This window comes from Glandiceps talaboti, chromosome 11 (assembly GCF_964340395.1).
Source record: "Glandiceps talaboti chromosome 11, keGlaTala1.1, whole genome shotgun sequence".
Taxonomy (NCBI): Eukaryota; Metazoa; Hemichordata; class Enteropneusta; family Spengelidae; genus Glandiceps; species Glandiceps talaboti.
This window is the reverse complement of record NC_135559.1, coordinates 2,231,824-2,254,183: the sequence shown is the minus strand read 5'-3', so window position 1 is coordinate 2,254,183 and position 22,360 is coordinate 2,231,824. Positions and strand designations below refer to the sequence as shown.

The window sequence follows — 22,360 nt, the reverse complement described above, 5'->3', positions numbered from 1 at the left end:
TAGCCAATACAACTCTGCAAGTTGGTGAATGGTACAGTAAAGACAAGGACAGCCATACGGATCAGATGTTCATTTTTATTGTGTACACTAAATAATATAATCCAGTTTATATACCCATCACCAGAGTTGTCATTTTATGACAAAAACATAAAGAGAAACAGAACAGAAATATACAACAGGTTGTATACTTTTTTCTCAATACCAGTATAACCTGATATTTCTGAAGAATAAAAGTTGTAATAATTTATTGTCCCAACACCAATTGAAGTCGTATTTTCCTGAAATAAAACAAGAAAGACAGTTTTCATATTTGTTTGAGGACAACAATGTAACAAAAACACTCATAAATAAACAAAAGATTTCTTAGCTTTGCCAACGAGGGCGTTGTTTAGTTAGAAGTAGCATCAGTAATGTTCTTTGTCCTATTAAACAGGGGAACTTGTTTTATGGGAATGGAAAAGTTCCTCTTCATGTGGAGATCAAAATGATAACTAACCTTTGTTCCATTGCATCAAGTGACTACATATTAGTCACTGCCAGGAATTCCCTAAAGAAGTTCATAGGTATGTCTGAGGAGGAACACAAACATTACGTTAATCCCAGAGATGGGAACAATATGCAAATTTTTTTGTCTTAATGCAAATACAAGGGGTGTCAAAGACAAATGAATTAGAGTATTTATGATGTCATCATCAGAGGTTTTCCCATAAGACCTTGCAGGAAATCCCCAAAATGGTTGAATACATGTCAAGTACAGTACAGCTTGATTTAAAGTAGTCACATATCATCAATATCACCTTTATGTTGATAACAGATCAATACAAGTGTAGTAAAGGCAGGAATAAGTCTGACTGGACTTTTCCTGTAAGTTGATAGCAGTAATCAATACAAGTGTACTAAAGGCAGAAATAAGTCTGACTGGACTTTTCCTTTAAGTTGATAGCAGTAATCAATACAAGTGTACTAAAGGCAGAAATAAGTCTGACTGGACTTTTCCTTTAAGTTGATAGCAGTAATCAATACAAGTGTACTAAAGGCAGAAATAAGTCTGACTGGACTTTTCCTTTAAGTTGATAGCAGTAATCAATACAAGTGTACTAAAGGCAGAAATAAGTCTGACTGGACTTTTCCTTTAAGTTGATAGCAGTAATCAATACAAGTGTACTAAAGTTAGCAATATGTCTGATTGGACTTTTCCATGAAAAAAACAGTGTCTCACTGAAAAATTATAATTCATGATATGAGAATTTAAGTTGATGATACATTACCGAAATCATCGTCAAGGGCATTGAGGCATTTACTGTTGTCATGGTGACCATTTTCAGGCATAATGCCACACTGTGAACCATAGGAACCACTATCTGGTTGTAGCTCCTCAGAACACTCATCGGTGATGTGTGTACAGAATTGACGACAGGCAGGCATGACTTCATCAAAATCACCGCAATCGGGATACATAACTCCACAAACGATGGAAGCCAAGATTTCGGGTGGCAAGCAATCAGACAACAAAACTTCAAGATTTTGTAGTATAAATTCTTCAATTCGAGCATCCTCATCAGGGTCAAAATAATCTTGGTTTTCAGGGAATATGGCACTGCAAATATCAGGGTTGATGATACTGCCCTCAAGGTTATCAAAATCAACACTATCACACTCTGCAAAAAATGTGTACATGACAAAATTTAATTCATTCACTCTTAATAATACTACAGTAACTATAAATATGATTCTTTTTGTAGCTATATTTAAAGTAGATTGTTCATTTAAACACTTTAAACAAATATATGGCTAAGGGTATTTACTTTCCTTCTTAAGTACAAATACATGTCATTTCACAAAATTTTAAAACACATGACAAATAAACAATACAAATTGTTCACTGGTGGGATCTGATGGATCAGTTCTAAGACTTATTATGTGGACAAAATCTGTAATAAATATTTAACACTTACACTGTATCTACAGCTAAAAGTGGAAGCATTTGCCAAAAGACTGTATGTAACCTCATAATATACATGTACATCAAAGTTGTTGGCAAGGTTGTTGTTTTACTTGATACATAACACTTTTACTGTCTAACACAGCATATTTACGATGAAGACTCTAAAATCTAATTAATATAAACAAAACTTTTTCCTGGAGAAATTCAACTGACCTTCTCCACCAACTGCCACTCCATGACCTTCTAGATCAGATTCCACAGCTGAAAAATTAGAGTCATTGTTACAATTATTGACTTCTTATAATAACCTGTATTATGCTGTTTGATTTGTGATTATAGATTTTATGCCGACAAAAAATATCCTAAAATAAGAATAGATAACTTGTGAATCCATAAATACATTGGTGAAAATCTCACATAAAGTAGGCATTTATTTATTTATTTATTCAGGTAAACCAACAGGCATAAAGCCCATTTACAGGCACCTTTAGAAACAAATAAGGAAAAACAAGCACTAAAAAGATAAAAACAAGGGGTAGCAATAACAGAAAGAAGTGACATGACATAAAAGGCATGACTCCCTTCTGGCTTTGATACACGTATAAAATGTCTACCACATGGTAATATTTCAATACACATGAACTTAACACTAGAAGACGTAATTCATCAAAAGTGCTCATTATCCCAGTACATCGACATCTCAAATAAACTGTTAAGAGGTCAAACAGGTAACTTTAAGTATTTGGCAAACTTGGTTATCATGTGATTGACAGAGATAATGACAATATGAAACCTAACAATGATAACAGCATCATCAACAACAACAATAACAACAACAACAACAATAATAATAATAATAATAATAACAACAATAACAACAACAACAACAACACTTTTGGTCATTATGTACATGTGACTGCAGAAAATAAAAAAGTATTTGAAAAAAAATACTGACAATTACTTACGTTCTGGCTTATAACCAACTATTTCAATTCTCATGGCAGGTTTTCTGATCCATCCCGTCGGCATTACTTTGACTAGACGAGCTACAAATGGTTGATCAAAGACGTGTGGCACGATATCATAGCCATCATGGTTACCTTCAAACTCCTACAAAAATAATAACATTAACACATGGTATAATCTAGTTCCTATACAGTATTGTTACCATTTACACCTCTATGCACATAGTCTAGTTCCTATGCAGTATTGTTACCATTTACACCTCTCCTCACATAGTCTAGTTCCTATACAGTATCATTACCATTTACACCTCCATTCACATAGTCTAGTTCCTATACAGTATTGTTACCATTTACACCTCCACTCACATAGTCTAGTTCCTATACAGTATTGTTACCATTTACACCTCCACTCACATAGTCTAGTTCCTATACAGTATCGTTACCATTTACACCTCCACTCAGTCTAGTTCCTATGCAGTATTGTTACCATTTACACCTCTCCTCACATAGTCTAGTTCCTATACAGTATCGTTACCATTTACACCTCCACTCACATAGTCTAGTTCCTATACAGTATCGTTACCATTTACACCTCTCCTCACATAGTCTAGTTCCTATGCAGTATCGTTACCATTTACACCTCCACTCACATAGTCTAGTTCCTATGCAGTATTGTTACCATTTACACCTCTCCTCACATAGTCTAGTTCCTATACAGTATCGTTACCATTTACACCTCCACTCACATAGTCTAGTTCCTATACAGTATCGTTACCATTTACACCTCTCCTCACATAGTCTAGTTCCTATGCAGTATTGTTACCATTTACACCTCTCCTCACATAATCTAGTTCCTATACAGTATCGTTACCATTTACACCTCCACTCACACATTATAGTCAAAGTCGTTACACTAGAAGTCCTGAGATGCATGAGATGAAATTTAAAATTCATCCACAGTGACCCACACAGTCATTAACATAATGTCTTTGTTAATCAATCACAAAATTCTAACCAATAACACAATCCCTCATAAAGTCAGTGTTTATTGGGACAGTTATGTAATGTCCAAATGTCAATGTCAAAATAATATGGTATATTTGTCAGCGCAGGATGCTTAGTACTTATACACTGTTTACATCACTAGCACTTGGGGTTCACTGATTGGAGGAACAACTTTTTGTGCTGATTGAGGGACTTTGACTAGACGTGGTTTAGTTAGAGACCACACTGGCATCCAAACTACACATGGTACAGTAATCTATATCTTCTGCACTGGTCTTGTTAGTCTGGATGCCAACTGTGGTCTAACCACAGTCTGGTCAAACTCCCTCGATTAACACAGAAAGTTGTTCATCTAATCAGTGAACCCAGCTGCTACAGTGATGTAAACAGTGTATAAGTAGCATCCTGAGCTGACAAATATAATATATTTGGACATTACATAACTGCCCCAATAAACACTAACTTTATGAGGGACGGTGTTATTGGTTATAAGTTTGTGACTGATTAACAAAAACATGATGTTAATGACTGTGTGGGTGGCTGTTGATGAATTTTAATCAGGACTTCTAAAGCAATTAACAGCTTTGACTATACTGTCAGTGAAGGTATAAATTGTAACGATACTGTATAGGAACTAGACTATGGTCTTGTTTACAAGAAAAAAGCAAGCTGACAACTGTAAATATTCATAATCTTCATTGCTTAGAAACTTATTAAAATAATTAGGTGGTTTTACACTTAAGGCACTGCAAACCAGAAACACAGCATTGTCTAAGTCAACAAAAATCTTACTAACATTGTGACATTTTTTAATTATTTCTTGTTTTGGTTATAATATTAGTGTGGGTCATTTACAGGGTAACGTATATGTTAAAGAATAGAATATAATCAACACTACCCTAATCATAAAAAGGGATAAACACTAGTTACCTTGGCAACACCATTCGTGTCCATATATGGTATAAATTCATTTCCATCTAAGCTAAAATCTAGCATATATGAATGTACCCATGATTCCTCAGGGACTGGGACGCCCTCAGTAACAATACCAGTAATCATATGTAGAGCCAGTAAATCTATAATGATGTATGGATGGTAGTCGTCATCACTGGCAATCCAGGCATTGTAATATCGGTTCAGTCGTCCATTAAATGGTTCGTGTCCTGTCTCATGTGAACTACTTGTTATCTGTGCATTGTCAATGGCACCGGACTCCATACCCAGGTAGTAAGAACCATCTAGACACGATAAACAGATAAACAACTCAGGAAAGTAGCACTGTTATTACAATCATTTTATACAGTCAACAATCCAAAGTTTGCAAATCTGAATACCCTACATGTTTAAAGTAATATACATGAATGAATTAATATTATCCTCCAATTATGCTCTAGATAAGACAATCACTGGTATCATCTCTTAGTATAAAATCACACCAGTCAGTATACAAAACAGTGGTCTGGGGTATAAATAGTACAATAAGCCTGTCTTCTCCATCAGCAGTGGTGATAATGCTTGCTTGGGAAGAACTGGAGACTTAAAGCATTCATTCATTCATTCATTCATTCATTCATTCATTCATTCATTCATTCATTCATTCACTCTCACACATTCATCCACTCATCCATTCATTCACTCATCCATTCATTCATTCATTTACTCATTCATTCATTCATTCATTTATCCATCCATCCATCCATCCATTCATTCATTCATTCATTGGCAGGCTGTATATATAATATGACATATTTTAATTTTATTAGAAAGTATTTTAGATATTGGTAAGATAAATAATATTCATTGACTCATGTTTGCTGGTAGTTAAATTTGAAATTACTCTCTTTATTTTAAATATCGTCTGAATTGTGTCTACAAAGCCGTTAATGTCAAAACTCACACTTCCATGCCATCCCCTTTCTTTATCAAAATCCAACATATTCAGGTTACCTGGCATATCATAGAATCCTGGTAGTGGCTTAGGTACACCATAAGTCAAAACTTCAGCCAATTGTAGGTGTGCTGGTTCGTTTGTTAGCAACTGGATGCTGACGTATTGACCTGACATTGGTGCACCATTATGGTCTCGGCAATCTCGTTGTACCATCTCACCCAATGGCACCAACTCAAAGTACACGTGACCACAGACTGGGTTCCTATGGATATCAGGGTCATCACCTACCCTGACGACGAAGTTCTTCAATGTGCTTGGCTCATCAAAAACTGAGAAGAGGAAATTTTTCATTGTGAGTTGAACAAATTAACAACACTCTCCCTAGAATAGCATGTTTTTGATAATCAGCCGAATAGTACTCAGTATATCACTTTATCATTATGTAAGTTAGGATTTAGAAAAAGTGAAAAAAATTTGGTAATGACTTTGTGATACTCCTAATATTTTCTCAAAAATAGCAAATTTCATTAGATACGCAAGTGTTTGGCAGACCTTGACGTTATGTTATGCTGGAACCTATAGATTGGTGATAAAATTGTGTTACATTACAATCAAAAGCAATTCACAAATTTCTGTTTTGTTCCTGTAACTGTTTAAGACATCTTAACTTTATTTTTAATAGATAGAAATATTTCTTATACAAATCTTCATTGACAATCTATGTCAACACTTTATATATGAAATGACAGAAAAAAAGGAAAGACATGAATGAAATATGTTTGTCATGAACATTGGAAACACATGTCTTGAAAAAGCAGCTCCGTGGATGATATGGGAACACAGAATTCTGTGCGTGATTAACAGGATTGACTAGATGGAATAGTATGAAGATAACAGTACGGAATATGGTCCATCAGGAACTAGACTACAAAATAGTTGGCGTCACTTTTCAACCACATCTCGTTTGGGAGGAGCGTTTCTCAACAGAATACATGCACTGTATTTGTTTCAGACCATGGGAATCTTGTACCTAATATACCTTGTAGCCTTCACTTCCAAAATTGGTCCACCTGGGACTATAACTGGAAGGTTCTGACGAGAGTGATGGTGGGCATTTTAAAAGATGGACCTTCTGGGGTGCTGATTTCTTGTGTGGATTTTGAATGTCTCACAAGATCGAATGTCAACAGTACTTTGTGGAAAGCTGTTCCATAATGTTATGGCTTGCGGAAAAAAGGAATGGATGAAGGGGTTGATGTGTAGTGTAGTCTAGTATAGTATGAAGATAACGACTGTGTACTTTGTGGTACATCTCTTCTTGTTTGTTGTGGGTTCTTCTAGTTCTACTTCGCGAGATTTTAGGCCTGACGTCATTTTCAGCAAACAAATCAGAAGAGGAGACGATTTGATACATTTAATCTAGATAGTAAGTATTAAAATGAGCCTGTATACGTCATTGAATATATATTTCTGTGCAATATCATGATTAATGCTTACCTCCAGGAGCAATGTTGATAATGGTGACGTAGAAAATATGATAATGAGCCAGTAGATCCACGTACCACCATGGTCCGAGTTGTTTCTCACTAATTGCAGCACCCGTATCTACATTATTGGTGAAAATATACCATATAAGGATCCCTAGCTCAAGTACAGCCTCCTCTGTACACTATCAAACTGAGTTTATAGAGCTGGAGGAGAGCAAGCACGTGTAAAACATTCCGGACAAAACGTCTGATAAGGAACCGCACTTATAGTAATAGCCCCCTCTACAGTTGAGACAGAACAGAGCTATCTCTATGAGAAATGTGTGGTTAAAAATAGGTAGTCCGTTCAATTTCAACCGATGTCGCATGACCATAAGATGTCGTGAGTGTACATTCTCCAGTACACAATAATAGTAAAATGAAAATGGATCGACTCTCAAACTGCCAAAATTTTTGCCAGGTGATGTCAGACTGATTTGAATATATTACTTCGAAAAGAAAGAAAGGGAATTTCAATTAATTTTACTAAACAAGCCACATTTTAGTATCCTTTGCATTGAGAGTGGCAGTTCTGAGAGTTGCCGAAAGACATCTATGGAGTCAGCACACACACACAAAAGAGAAATTCAGAAACTGTTTTTACATACCTTCAATTCCATCAATAGCATCTCTGGCGTCATATATGGGTAAATATGTACTTGAGAATTGGGCAGGGTTGCCGAGAGCCAAATTAGCAAGACCAAGACGTTCTTCCTCTGGTACTAATAAAATAATAACGTGATATACATAAATTTGACGGGTAACTATGTCATTATAGTATAGTATAGTTCGTATGATGCTTCAGAATTTTGGTTGTTAGTTAGTTTGAGTGAAACTATTCACATCGCCATTTTATGAAACCAGGCTACAGAATGTCGTATTTATTATGAAGATATATTATTTGTAGTAACTGTCTGGGCCAACTAAATGAATTAAATACCAACAAATCCAACAGAAAAACTATTTTATGTAATCCAATAGTTATGAATTAAGCACTTTTATCAAAAATTAAATGTAAAATCCTATATATATAAAACTTAAATAACCAAAAGTATGAAATCTATGAGATTAGTGGACCTAGAATACTTTACATCAGTGAAGGCATGTCAGTTGAACTTGCCATTAACTTAAGGTGTACTTTGTTGGTCATAGTTGTTGGCAAAGTTATCATAAAGTGCTTACTTTCTGGTGGTATTCCGTACACCTCAGTTCGCATAGAAATACGTCCAAAGTAATACTGTGGTGAAAAGCGGATGTAACGGGCGTGGAAACCATGTTCAAAGTTATGACGAACGATTCCATCGGCGTCGGAATTTCCTCCTAACAGCTGTGAATAGATACAGGGGTAATCTAGTATTGAGAACTACTCGACATACTACTGAGTTTAGTATCATAATATTATAAACGGTTACATGGCGCAAGGATGTACCTACTTTTATGGTTGCAGGTAATATTGGTGGTGATAATATATACGGCCTACTAACACTGTAGATAGTGGTCTGAGATATGAATCTGCCCAACAATGGACATAAAGTGGTTGAAATAAAGAATTTATGAACACATATTCCTGAAAATTTAGACTGCAGGAAATTGTGGAGTAGCCAGTTATTCTTGCCGGCCCTTATCCACAACCATTTTATCCCTCATCTGATAAAGATACTCCGACCACCGTATATAATACATGGAACCTCACCCACAACATAAATATAAGTTTTGATTTATCCACTTTCATTCTGCTGTGATCTTTTATTCCCGGTAAAATATCAGAAGTGTTACTTTGTGTCGAATTCTCTTATATGAAGGAAATAAGTTTTAAATACATATACATTGGAAGTTAAACTATTGAAGTTTAAAGTCTGGTTTCCCAGCCTTTACTCTTGACGTACGCATATCTAAGTCATCAACTTTTAATTCTTTTATTTCAAAAAGAATGCAAAAATGGAGATGACCACGTACATTTTCCAATCAATGACATGTCTCAATATATTTCCTTCTGTGTTTTTTACTTTCTCACCAATAAATCGCACATTTCAAACACAAATATTAATATATTTATTATTAATATCACAGAGGATAAAAATAGTATTTGTTTACCATTGGTTCAGTTCCACCGTATGCAAACCACAACATACCATCATTACTGTAATAAAAGTAGTAAGCAGTGACGTATTCAAGATTAGAGTTTCCTCCTCGTCCCTGGGTTGCAACACCCGTGATCAAAGTCAAATACAACAAATCAATTTGTAGGTATTGGTTCTGATCTAAGTACAAAGCTGACCATGCACCTAAACCGAAGTATGAGGAAACCATGCCGAGACGACCACGATGAGCGCCAAGGATGTAGTCTACACTTGATGATGCTGTCATTTGGTTATCCCCGATGTTTCCAGATCCAATACCAAGGTCAACACTATCCGGGACTACAAGTGAGACACAAAGGTTGTGTGCAGATGATTAGTATTGCATACCATAGAATTAATAGTCAAAGTAGGCAAGCGTTTTCTAGAATATTCATCCAGGTACTCGTGCAGATTTCTCCTTTCATATTTTACGAACATCGAATTGTATTCAAAACTGCAGCTGTGAAAAGTTAATGCGCAGAACAGCAAAACAACCTAACTTTTCAAGACGAGTTTCTACTTTAATAGGGAACTTGCAAACCCGCCATGTTGAATGTTGCATCATGGGAAACGTGATGACAAATACTAATCAATTAGTATTGTAAACAATGTTGTTAACCACGAATGATCAATTCATATTTAGCTTGACCAGTGTAGGAGGTTTATTTCATCGGTAGCTCCAGATAAGATATTATGATAACCACAGATAATCCCATTGTCCTTTGCGTCTGAGCATGCTCAATCTGGATTGCAAGTTCCCGAGTAACACATGATATTCGATACCTGATATTCTATCTACTTACTGGGGCTGTTTCTTCTTAGGAACGTCGGAGTACCACCATCATGGCTACCTGAAAAGTGAAAAAAAGATTAGCACTATGATGGCATTGGAAAACTACTGCATAAACTTACTCTATAGAAATATAATAAATATTAAGTAAATGTGCAAGGTTCTGTGGTAGCTAAAGCGACTGTGTTATTTGGTTGCTATGGGTTTGTTACTATGTATAGGATTATGCCATTCGGCTGTTGCTATGAGTATGGTCACTGTTGCTAGACATACTTGTACACTTGTGTTTATTTTTGAAAGCCCTTTCACTTGACGATGGAGCACTGCATTGTTATCTTATTTAGAAGAGACACTGTGAACTCACTGTTGCTATGGGCATAGTCTTAGTTGCTAAGCGAAGTTGTGTCAATTATACTAGTATAAGAGAGAGTTAGTTTGTCCATGGCTTCATGTTTGTTAGTAGAGTTTTAATTTGGATAATGTCTTTATCTAGTCAACAAAGAGAGAATTATATACAGCTGAAAGAGAGAAAACTAGCCAGGGAAAGAAGGAAAAAAAGTTTTATATTGCCACAAAAATCAATCAGTCAATTGATCAAAACTGCAAAAAACAAATTTTATTTAACCACAAAAATCAATCAATAAGTCAATCAATCAGTCAGTCAGTCAGTCAGTCAGTCAGTCAGTCAGTCAGTCAGTCAGTCAGTCAGTCAGTCAGTCAGTCAGTCAGTCAGTCAGTCAGTCAGTCAGTCAGTCAGTCAGTCAGTCAATCAATCAATCAATCAATCAATCAATCAATCAATCAATCAATCAATCAATCAATCAATCAATCAACCAACCAATCAATCAATCAATCAATTACATGCCTACTGTTCCCTGTGAAAATAGAAAAGCCAGTTAGAGGAAACGATAGTTATGTTAATATTTAAAACTACGAAAGTTATATCATAATATTTAAAACTTTTATTCGAAATATAGAGAAAATAAGACTAATATCAGAAATAGGGAAAATCATGAAAACACTCGTTTATTCCTCCTGACCCCTGTGATCAGAATCGGCTTCCTCCCATAACACACCACGGTTTGTAATCATGCGAAAACATGGCGACGTCCATCATGAACGAAGACCGAACACTTTACCTGGATACTACGTACGATGTTTGGCATAGCATTAAGGCTATTGGCTATTCCGAGTTACCGAATAGTGTGTTTGCAGTACATTTGCTAAATATTCATAGACAACATTGTGCAGAGTGTTTCCCAAGTGATCATGAACAACAAGACCCTGACCGCATTTACCAGGCACAACAAGTCAACGTCAAAATCGAGACAGAGCACGAGAGTGTTGACGTGAGCGATGCTGGGTTACTGCCCACGTCGAGTACGATAAAGCATGGAAGTATACTTCCATGGATAAAGTAAGTCATTTTAATTTGTTATTGCGAGTGTTTAAATACCTTTATTCCGTCCGACGTTTTATTGGGCTGCGTTCATTCGCCCCTCAGGGAGTGGTCACTGTCGATTACTGGGGGGGGGGGGGGGCTTAGCCACAATAGCCTATCGTATTGATTTCCATTGGTCTGACCATGGAAGTTAGTATCACTGCCAGTGATGCAGAAATGGTCTGACAGACTACCATCTGATAAATTTGGTAGTCTCAATATGATGTTTAGTAGTCCTGCTTGCATACGGAGTAATCCGGGACTCGATTCTTACAATTGTCCCTCCTAATCGCCGTCCTGCAAAGAGCCAGCTGTGAAACACGGGCTTACTAAAAATACCGGTAACTAAGGAATAAAATAGCCAAGTGGTAAAATATTAGCAATAAATCTATTATTTAGTTGGTTTACCTCATCTTGACAACAAGGTCGTTGATGTACAACTGTAGAAAGAAAATAGAAAAGGGCCACGAATACTACCTTGAAATGTGCCAGTTTCAATGGTGACATGGTTAGAAGTGTAAGAGCCGAGTTTTACACATTGAGTGCAATTGTGAGATAACTTTTAAACCATGATAGGGTAGTTGGATGGATGTTATGACATTGAAGTTTGTCAAGGATATAAGGATTCACAAAGTCTAGTCAATATCATCACATCCAATTTTCAGTATGAAGTTTAACACCAACGTAGTTCTGTATTGTTTGTCACACTCAGCTGGCCACACTGCAATAATATTATATCATGCAGATTCTTACACATTCTTAGTCTTGGTTACCCAGACTCTCGCTTGGAGAGGTCTTGTGGGCAGAGCCCTCAGCGGCAACAGTCTGGGTAACAGAGATTACCACATTCTTTTCTTGTTGTTTTACCAACAGAGGCATTAAATCAGAAACCATTGATGGCCAGTATCAACAAGATTTTGAGACGATGACAACTGGACAAGATAGATGTATGACATCAGAAAACATAGCAGTATCAGAGAAGATGACAATTGAACAAGATAGATGTACAATGTATGTGTCATCAGAAACCATAGATGACAAGTATCAACAAGACTCGGAGGCGATTGCAACTGGGCAGGATAGATGTGTGACATCAGAAACCATAGATGATCAGTATCAACAAGACTCAGAGGAGATTGCAACTGGACAGGATAGATGTATGACATCAGAAACCATAGATGACCAGTATCAACAAGACTCACAGGATATCGCAACTGGACAGGATAGATGTGTGACAACAGAAACCAAAGATGACCAGTATCAGCAAGATTCAGAGGAGATTGCAACTGGACAGGATAGATGTGTGACAACAGAAACCATAGATGACAAGTATCAAAAAGACTCAGAGGAGGTGATAACTAGACAAGAACGTGAAACTAACTCCTACTCAGCTGGTAATTATCACCAATTGCTGAGTACAGAACACTGTTCTGAAACTTTACCAGAATATCCTAGTGAATGTTTTCTATACAATGGTGGATCGACTGACAATTGTGTAGGCATTATTTCTGTAGAATATACAAATATAGGGGATAATGTGATGAACTCCATAGCTATAGAGAAGGAAGCAGGTAATGATAATCAACAAACACAGTGCATAGAATTTATGGACAAAAGTAAATACGGGTCTGTCATTGGAGAAATTGCAAGCAGCGAACCCATTCCAACTCAAATAGTTCAAGTCAAACTACATGAAGATGCTTCTGAAAGAATAGACAGTTCACATTCTGACAGCAAAGAAAGAGATAAGAGCTACAATAAAATATCTTCTTTGAACCAAAACCAAAATAATGAAGTTGGAAATAACAGAATAATATCCAGAATGGAGAAGTCACATGTTTGCAGATCATTTCGTAAAAGTTTACATGCAAGCAGCAATATTGGTATACACACAAATCAAAGCTCTATTGCTTTTGACGAATGTGGTCAAGGGTTTAGTCAGCTTGGCAATCTGAAGACACAAATGATGATCCACACAAGTGAAAGACCATTTGTGTGTGAAGAATGTGGTAAAAAGTTTAACCGAAGTTACAATTTGAAGCAACACATCAAAATCCACACAAATGAAAAACTATTTGCTTGTAAGGAGTGTGGTAAAGAGTTTAGACAAAGAGGCAATCTGAAAACTCACATGACATTCCACACAAACGAACGACCATATGCTTGTAAAATGTGTGACAAAGCATTTCATACAAGAAGCAGTCTAAAGAGACACACGAGGATTCACACAAATGAAAAACCATTTGTATGTAAAGAGTGTGGTAAAGGGTTTAATCAAAGTTGTGATCTGAAAAAACACACTGTGATTCACACAAAGGAAAAACCATTTGTCTGTAAGGAGTGTGGTAAAGGATATACACAAAGTTACCCTCTGAAAACTCACATGAGACTCCACACAAATGAAAGCCCATATGTTTGTGACAATTGTGGCAAAAGATTTCATGGAAGCAGTATTCTGAACATGCACTCAGTGATTTGCACAAATGAAAGAAAGTTTGTCTGTAAGGAGTGTGGTAAAAGATTTACACAAAGTTACTTTCTGAAAACTCACATGAGACTCCACACAACTGAACGACCATATCCTTGTAAAATGTGTGACAAAGCATTTTATACAAGAGGCAGTCTAACGAGACACATGAAAATCCACACAAATGAAAGACTATTTGTATGCAAAGAGTGTGGTAAAGGGTTTAATCAAAGTTGTGATCTGAAAAAACACACTGTGACTCACACAAAGGAAAAACCATTTGTCTGTAAGGAGTGTGGTAAAGGATATACACAAAGTTACCCTCTGAAAACTCACATGAGACTCCACACAAATGAAAGCCCATACGTTTGTGACAATTGTGGCGAAAGATTTCATGGAAGTAGTATTCTGAACATGCACTCAATGATTTGCACAAATGAAAGAAAGTTTGTCTGTAAGTTACTTTCTGAAAACTCACATGAGACTCCACACAAATGAAAGAACATAACGCTGCAAAAAATGTGGCAAAGGGTTTCATACAAAAGGTAGTTTAATGAGACACATGAAAATCCACACAAATGAAAGACTATTTGTATGCAAAGAGTGTGGTAAAGGGTTTAATCAAAGTTGTGATCTGAAAAAACACACTGTGATTCACACAAAGGAAAAACCATTTATCTATAAGGAGTGTGGTAAAGGGTTTACACAAAATCATGCTCTGAAAACTCACATGAGACACTACAAGTCGAACGACTGTGTTTGAGAAAAGTGTAGCAAAAGCTTTCATGGAAGCAAATACACTCAAGAGTTCATCCAAATTTGAGATGAGTTAATGCAATGAATGAGGTAAAGGATTCAATCAAGCTTGCCATCATGATCTGAAGTAACAGAAGTAATAAATGTGTAAGCAGTTTAGTTAGAATGGCAGTCAGAAGACACAAATGAAGAGATAGCTATACAAATAAAAGACAATACACATGTCAAGATTGTAATAAAGACCACATAAGCATGTCAAGATTATCGATTGTGGTAACTGTAAAGAGAAAGTATAAGTAGCCATCTGAAAACACAAGGACTGATTTCTTGTTGGGGGTGTCGTGGAGGGATTAAAGTGGAACTAAGACAAGATTGATTTTGTCCTATATGCATTAGTTGCTGTTCATTGAGTCTCAAAAAGTTGCTTTCATCACTCTATAAGAGTTGTTAGTTATCAAAAAATGATACATGTAAGCTTGAGTAAAGTTGAAATTTGTGGAGTATTTTTTGTCATACTGTGCCATTTTGTCATAATAATAATGTTAGTGTTTGTATAGCGCTTTCCCACTCTGCTGAAAGCGCTTTACAATTATTACCCCTGGCTTGGATCTATAGTGACACAATGAGCCTTTCTACTTCCTCAACTCCCTGGGGAGCATACGATCCATTGCAGCATTTATAAGTGCATGGGATTAAAACATTCACGTTGCAACCTCTATCCTACCAGGTCCCCAATTATACAGTTGAGTGGACTGAGGCACAGTCGTGGTTCAAAACTTGCCCAAGGACTCTTGCCACTCAGAAACAAACGGCAGTGATGGGGCTCAAACTGCAGGTTCGAACCTGCAACCTGCAGATTCCAAGGCAGTCTAACCATTCACCCACCATGACTCCTCAAAATTGGGTGATGTTTATGTATTTTCATAAAATTCATAATGTTCTTACTTTCATCACGATTTAAGTACATACTGTCACCATAGGGACCGTATCCACAGGAACCATCACCACAACCAGCTGTAGACCAAAAACATTTGTACAGCGATTAGTACAATTTATGATCGAAATAATACAATGCTTGTAGCAGTGATATTAAAACACATGTGACCAGAACAACATTTTATCAGTAGTAGACAATTAAAACTGGCTTTGTAGGTGCCAAAAGTCTTCTTGTCACACTATCAAACTGACGGTACATTGATACAAATATTGTATAATTAGTTGTTGTTTTTTTCTATAGTATTTTTATTTTTTGTGGTTGTATGGGACTTTTTTAATGGCCTGAAATAAAGAATATAATAATAAAAAAAAAAAAACATGGGATGCCTCTGATGTAGATTTATGCATTTGTTATCAGTTTGTTTATGTCTGTGAAAGTTTGCCATATGGTGTACCACAATATGACTAACTTTCACAGAACATAAACGAATTGATCAGAATATGATATGAGCTAGTCTGCAAGGTCCGGTCATAGGTCCGTGTATGTATCCACTCACAACCCACGTTGTTGAACATTTTACATAAGCAGAAACAGCAACTGGATATTTCAGGCTAGGCATGAACCTACATCAGCGGCATCCACTGTTTGTATCAATGTATGTTAGTTTGATAGTGTAATAAGGAGAAGACTTTCAATGACACCTTCAAAGCTAGTTTTAGTAGTACACCACTGATAAAACGACATTCTAATCAGAGACATTTATTGACAACTGCTGCAATGGTCGTATTTGTCAAACCATTACCCCTTTGTACATACATGCCATGTGAACAAATTGCCTCATGTGAATATGTGTACATGAAACACATTCGCATCACATGAGTATGTTACGAGCGTCATCTGACATAGCAGGTAAATTCAAAACATTGTGAGAATTTGCACCCGTTTTCTGACCGGGCTGCATTCCAGTAAAATATGATATTGAATGAGTTTCTAAGCATGTGTTTAGATAACATTAAGATCAACCCAACAAAGGTTCTAAGTATATATGTAGAGTTTGGTACTAACCATCACAGCCACAGTCAGTGCCACATTGGACACACTTGTGTCGGTTATGTGGACACAGACAGCCGCCATTAATACAGCATGCACAGGTATGATCAGAAGGGTCGTCTGGGCATGGACACTCCGATGCACCGGTCCAACCATCATATACAACTCCATCGATCACTGGTTGCTCTATTCAAAAAAACGCACGAGACATATAACATGCATGTAACCAAGAGTTGCAATTGAGAAATGGTATATGTGACATACACTCAAGTCTTTCCCTGAAATAGTTTTGTAAGGCAAGACTTGGTTAACTTTTACAGCAATCAAGATAACAATCAAGTTGTCGCTAATACCAATTAATATGTAGACGTTTTACAAAACAAAAATACTTAAATGGCTGATTTTACAAACATAAAGCTAAAATGTATTCAAGAATAATAAGTGATATTTGAACCTTGTGTATAGTTTAACAAAATCACTTTTAAAATAAGATGTTTGTCATTTGTCGTGTCTGTGTGTGTGTGTGTGTGTGTGTGTGTGCGTCTGTCTGTCTGTCTGTCTGTCTGTCTGTGTCTGTGTCTGTGTGTCTGTACAGTGTATAACTATAATCCAAATTACTAAATGGATTCCGTATTCCAAGTTCAAGTTATATGACCGATGGCTGGTTACACAATGTATCATTACAGTACAGCACTTGGTTATTAACAGTACTGTTGAAAGTGGTGGGTGGTGGGGGGGGGGGGTGCACCACTGCTGAGAATTGAGAACTGCATTAAAGTTTGCTATTATTATAAATGCGTATAAAAAGACCCGGATTGACTTTACTAATGTTTGTTATTGTAAGTATCAAATATGACCACTTAAATGATTAAAAACTTTGACGAGCTCTGACAGGCTACAGAACAACTTACTCATTCCACAAAAACTTCCGTAACCACATTGCACACACTGTTCGTTGCTGTATTCTGGACACTGGCAACCACCATTTATGCAACAAGCACAGTCAAATCTGGATGGATCGAAATAACAACGACATCTTGTCTGAGTGACGGTCCAACGATCACCTATGGTGGCATTACCGGTGGCTTGAGAAAACAAAATGTCAATGACATTAATTACATTTGTCAGGTAAGTGACGAGATATAACGGGTTGTATCGCCCATTGAAGCCACATATATGATGAGGCACAGAGTTGCAAATCAGAAACGTTTTTCTTCCAAACCTATGATTAGCAGATTATTAAAAAAACCAGGTAACTTGTGTGTACCATTCTGTCTGCACTGAAAATTATAATCGTCACCATATGTCAATAATATCAATAAATCGTGCAACATACCAGGAGCGGTTATTTGTTTTCCAATCAATTTTAAAAACGTAATATCGAACATACACAATATGCAAATGTGTACATTAAGTAGAGATTCGCAATAATGTTTTTTGTGTTTTTGAAACGAAATTTTATAAATCTATTAACTGCAAAATTGCAATTCCACGTATAAAACATTTCATTTTCAATAATTATATATAACTAATAGACAAAATCACTCCATTGTTTCTATTTGATCTTCAATCGTAATAATAGTGATATTTTTCTCCATTGGTAGCTTCCGCGTTTTAAAACTGGGAATATATTAAATCTCAGACCATGCATTAAGCTTACAGTAAAATATGCGGTCTGAGATTAAATTTTCTAATCGAGAGTTTCTGGTCTAACAGTGAACCTATCTTCACAATTACTACAGGTTACTAGTTCAAAAAAAATGATATTAAGGTATGACATACGTACAACATAATTTGAACGGGAAAATGTCATGTTAGACATTAGATTGTCCCAGACTAAACTGCTTCCACCATTATCTGTTGATTTCTATAGAGTTACAATGTCAAAACTCAAAAACATGTACTCGTATAGGCCGAGAAAGAGACAAACACAAAGACTATCAGATTCAAATATGCCACTTACATACAAAATCTTCTCCAACCATACGTTCTTGTCTAAAGACTGGAGAGGCGGTTGCAAGGCAAATGCCTAGAGCAAAAATCCACAGATGTTCCATCTATAAAAAAAAAAGTATGCGCCTTAGAAATAAAGTCTTAAACTGACCCTGTCACTTCAAATGTTAAAGAAAATTCAAATCTATTATTAGTAAAAATCAAGAAAATGAAACGTGAGCGATTCGAACTATATGTTGAGAAAACTGATCCTACAGCCAAATTAATGTAATTGCCATTGCCATGAATCAAATCAAACCTTTCACAAATGTGAATATTAAGGTAAAATGTGCCAATTTCCTTGAAAATCAAAGTTCTCGAAAACCTCGGAAATAAAGATCTGAAAAAAAATCAAGCCCATTTTTAAAACCAATGGAAAAAAATTGGTCGGCACCACTTGGGAAGGTTCCATTTTTTTTTTAATTTCTTTCCGTGACGTCCTGCAGTCATGACCTCATCCTCACTCTATAATACTGTAACATTACAGATCAATATGTTTTTTTTTTAAATACTAATCTCTTTATAGACGAACAAGAGGAATCAATACAATGAATTTTAGGTCGAATTTCGATTCAGTATTATATCAAGATTGCAACGTGTGACGTATCATTCGAAATTCTTGTAGAAACTATGGATTTATGGGTCTTTTAAAAGAAACACGAAGCAGCATGGAAGTAAAATTGATAGCATGTTCTGTGTGCTTAAAATACTCAGTAAAAACTTTCACATGAAACAGTTATCAAAATATTAAAATTTCAATTTTACGACTGATAACTTTAATTGTATGCTTGCATATACTTTTATATTCCATGAAGTGTTTACGTATAAAATTAGGTACAAAGTCTTTAAACCCTATGGTAGCCAAACTTCTAAAATTAAAAAGAAATCATGAATTTTAAGATTATATTTTTATCAGAGTGATCTTAAATCAGTGACTAGAGTTAAGATGATACTGACCAGTGCGAATGGAACGAGGAAGTGAGAGTAACCATGGAGATCAAAAACGAATTGAAAAGCAATACATGAAAATTTAACAAAATATAACCAGACAAACCTTCATGGATTGAACATCAACCTTCACCGCTCCAAACCTGTAAAAAGACTGAATATAGATTGATGTGATATCGTCTCACGTGATGTGGGAATCTGATGAAATAGACACAGGTGTTGATACGTCATTAGTATGTATTTGAAATGAACAATCAGAGATAAAAACTTCATTCTCTGTAGATACACGTGATCAATACTAGTATTTACTGCCTAAACAGGATTTGCTATACAAATAGGAATTAATAGCGTGGGATGGTTGCAATGATATCAATATGACCACGGTTGTAGACCCATGGGAGTTAATGACACATGTTTTTGGCTATTTCACAATCAGTGTTTCATTGTCACTGTGGCTAGATTTCAACAGTACAACGGAGAAACTTTAGCTTGCTTCCCCTTTGTTATAATAGTAAGTAATTTTACTATAGTGACATGAGGTAATAGAATACCTCCCAGCACATCGGGCTTATAAGTCACCTTTAACAAAAAAAGGATACATTGATAATATAGAGAGGTTATAGTGAAAAAAAGAAGTAATTGTACATACAGTGTGAGAAAAGTTTATTTTTTTAAAACTAAGATACAACGTTTCATTCCATCTTTAAAAGGCTGCTTCAATGAATTTTGCTGTATTCCTAACCTGATTTGTCACCAAGTACTTTAATTTCTCATTGTCTGACAGTGTGATGTATTCGGTGTTATAATACTCGTTTCTACAAAACACAGAGGTTTCTTCCTCGTTTATACCACAACACCTCTTCAACCCACAAAAATGGGCTTTGGTATGTGAAGAGAACAGTAGGTGTCCATACCTACCATGTGCCCAGGGCATAGGGTAATCGTACCATAATGTACATTGGGAACTGAAAACCACTAACGTTACTTAGGCCAAAAAATGAGATAATTGTTTCTGGTCAGGACATTTCGTCTAAATGTAGTGGTGTGACGACGCCATTCTTTTTTTTAAATTCTCAATAAACCTGTCACTCAATCTACTATTTATTGCAGTTACTGTTCTTTTTATTTAGTACTTTAGAGCAAGTGTGTATTTGAGGCAGATGTCATTTGCTTGTTCATGATCTGTGCAGTTGTCTTCACTGAAGTAGGAAGTTTTGTGTTTCCACCAGATCTGCAGACTGCATGTAGTCTAATGGGTTAGGTGTAAAAATGTGAATTTTGGTCAAAAACTTATATCTCAAAAAGTTCTTTGTCAATGAGACTGAAACTTCGCGAGATGTTTCTAGAAGTGTTACTCTGCAGATTTTCTTCAAAATGTTTTGACACAATTGGCCCTAGCAACCATGACCACGCCCTTAGCAACAATCACATAGCAGTATATTTTGGTTAAATAATATCATCTGGTAGGCAAGTGACTAAACATTCAAAAAATGTATGCAAATATCCTAGCAACCATGACCATAGCAATAGCTAAACGGTGGTGTGTTTCACAAAAATAACAGGGATTATAAGACAAGTGAACAAACATTCAAAAAGTGTATGCAAATATAGTTAGCAACAAAACCACGCCCATAGCAACAGCCACATGATCACGTATATCGCAAAGATAACAACAGGGATTAATAGACAAATGACTAGACATTGAAAAAATGTATGCAAATATGTCTAGCAACAAGACCACGCCCAGAGCAACAGTCAAATGATCGCATATATTACAAAGATAGGCAAATGGATAACCATTCAGCAAATGAACACCTATACCTAGCATGGATCAGCATGTGGGTAAACATTTTTAAAAACTGGACAGTTGTGCTACAACACCATTGGTGCCATATTTTTGGCCTTGGCACTGTCAATGATAGATGCATGCAAACACAGGGAAATGACATATTACATGATGACTAGAATTCATACATTTTCATGATTTTTTTAATGTGAATCTTAGTTTTTATTTATGGTCAGCATGACAACAGCTTCTGCACTTTTCTCTATTAAGATTTTAGTGACCTCTTCAGTACATCTTTTGAACCTTCTTTCGGTTACGTGATTGATTTCAGTAACGTTGTTATATGCATCACAACTGTATCATGTGAAGTAACACAACCCAATGACATGCAAGTGCCTGTGTGGTGTATTCGAATTATACTATGGGTATTTGCACCTGTACTTACAACGTTCTCTGTGGTGGTTACTAGTATATTCATCAAAGTGCAGCAGAAAACACATGAAAGTACGAGTGCAAATTCCTGGAATCTGCCACACTGACACTAGTGTCATCGTCTTTGTTTATTATTATTACAGTTTACCAGACAACAAATTTCTCTAAAAATACAATTTTGTGGAACAATCATGTACAAAAATGCCTTCTGTCTTACACTGAATAGACTGCAAGATACACTGTGTTATTCAGCCCTATCAGGCTTGTGAGTTCTGACTGATAGTGTGGCACGAATGTCTGTACCTTACA

The 22,360-nt window shown here is 36.1% G+C and overlaps 1 protein-coding gene across 2 annotated transcripts; it reads right to left on the bottom strand.

Annotated features, from left to right (window-relative positions):
* Positions 1–106: 106 nt before the first annotated feature.
* On the bottom strand, positions 107–19,964 carry LOC144442459 (uncharacterized). 2 transcript variants are annotated; one of them, XM_078131817.1, is made up of 17 exons: positions 19,940–19,964; positions 18,857–18,950; positions 17,805–17,978; positions 16,909–17,079; positions 15,852–15,920; positions 10,256–10,303; positions 9,427–9,752; positions 8,515–8,659; positions 7,941–8,054; positions 7,304–7,411; positions 5,863–6,135; positions 4,846–5,153; positions 2,911–3,055; positions 2,159–2,206; positions 1,269–1,658; positions 497–569; positions 107–278 (listed from the first exon to the last, which is right to left on the bottom strand). In XM_078131817.1, exons 1-16 carry the CDS (start codon positions 19,943–19,945, stop codon positions 520–522), a joined length of 2,469 nt encoding a protein of 822 aa, XP_077987943.1. In that variant the 5' UTR covers positions 19,946–19,964; the 3' UTR covers positions 107–278; positions 497–519. The 2 variants fall into 2 exon arrangements, with proteins under 2 accessions (XP_077987943.1, XP_077987944.1); XM_078131818.1 differs by lacking the exon at positions 107–278 and having other exon boundaries at positions 496–569.
* Positions 19,965–22,360: the final 2,396 nt, after the last annotated feature.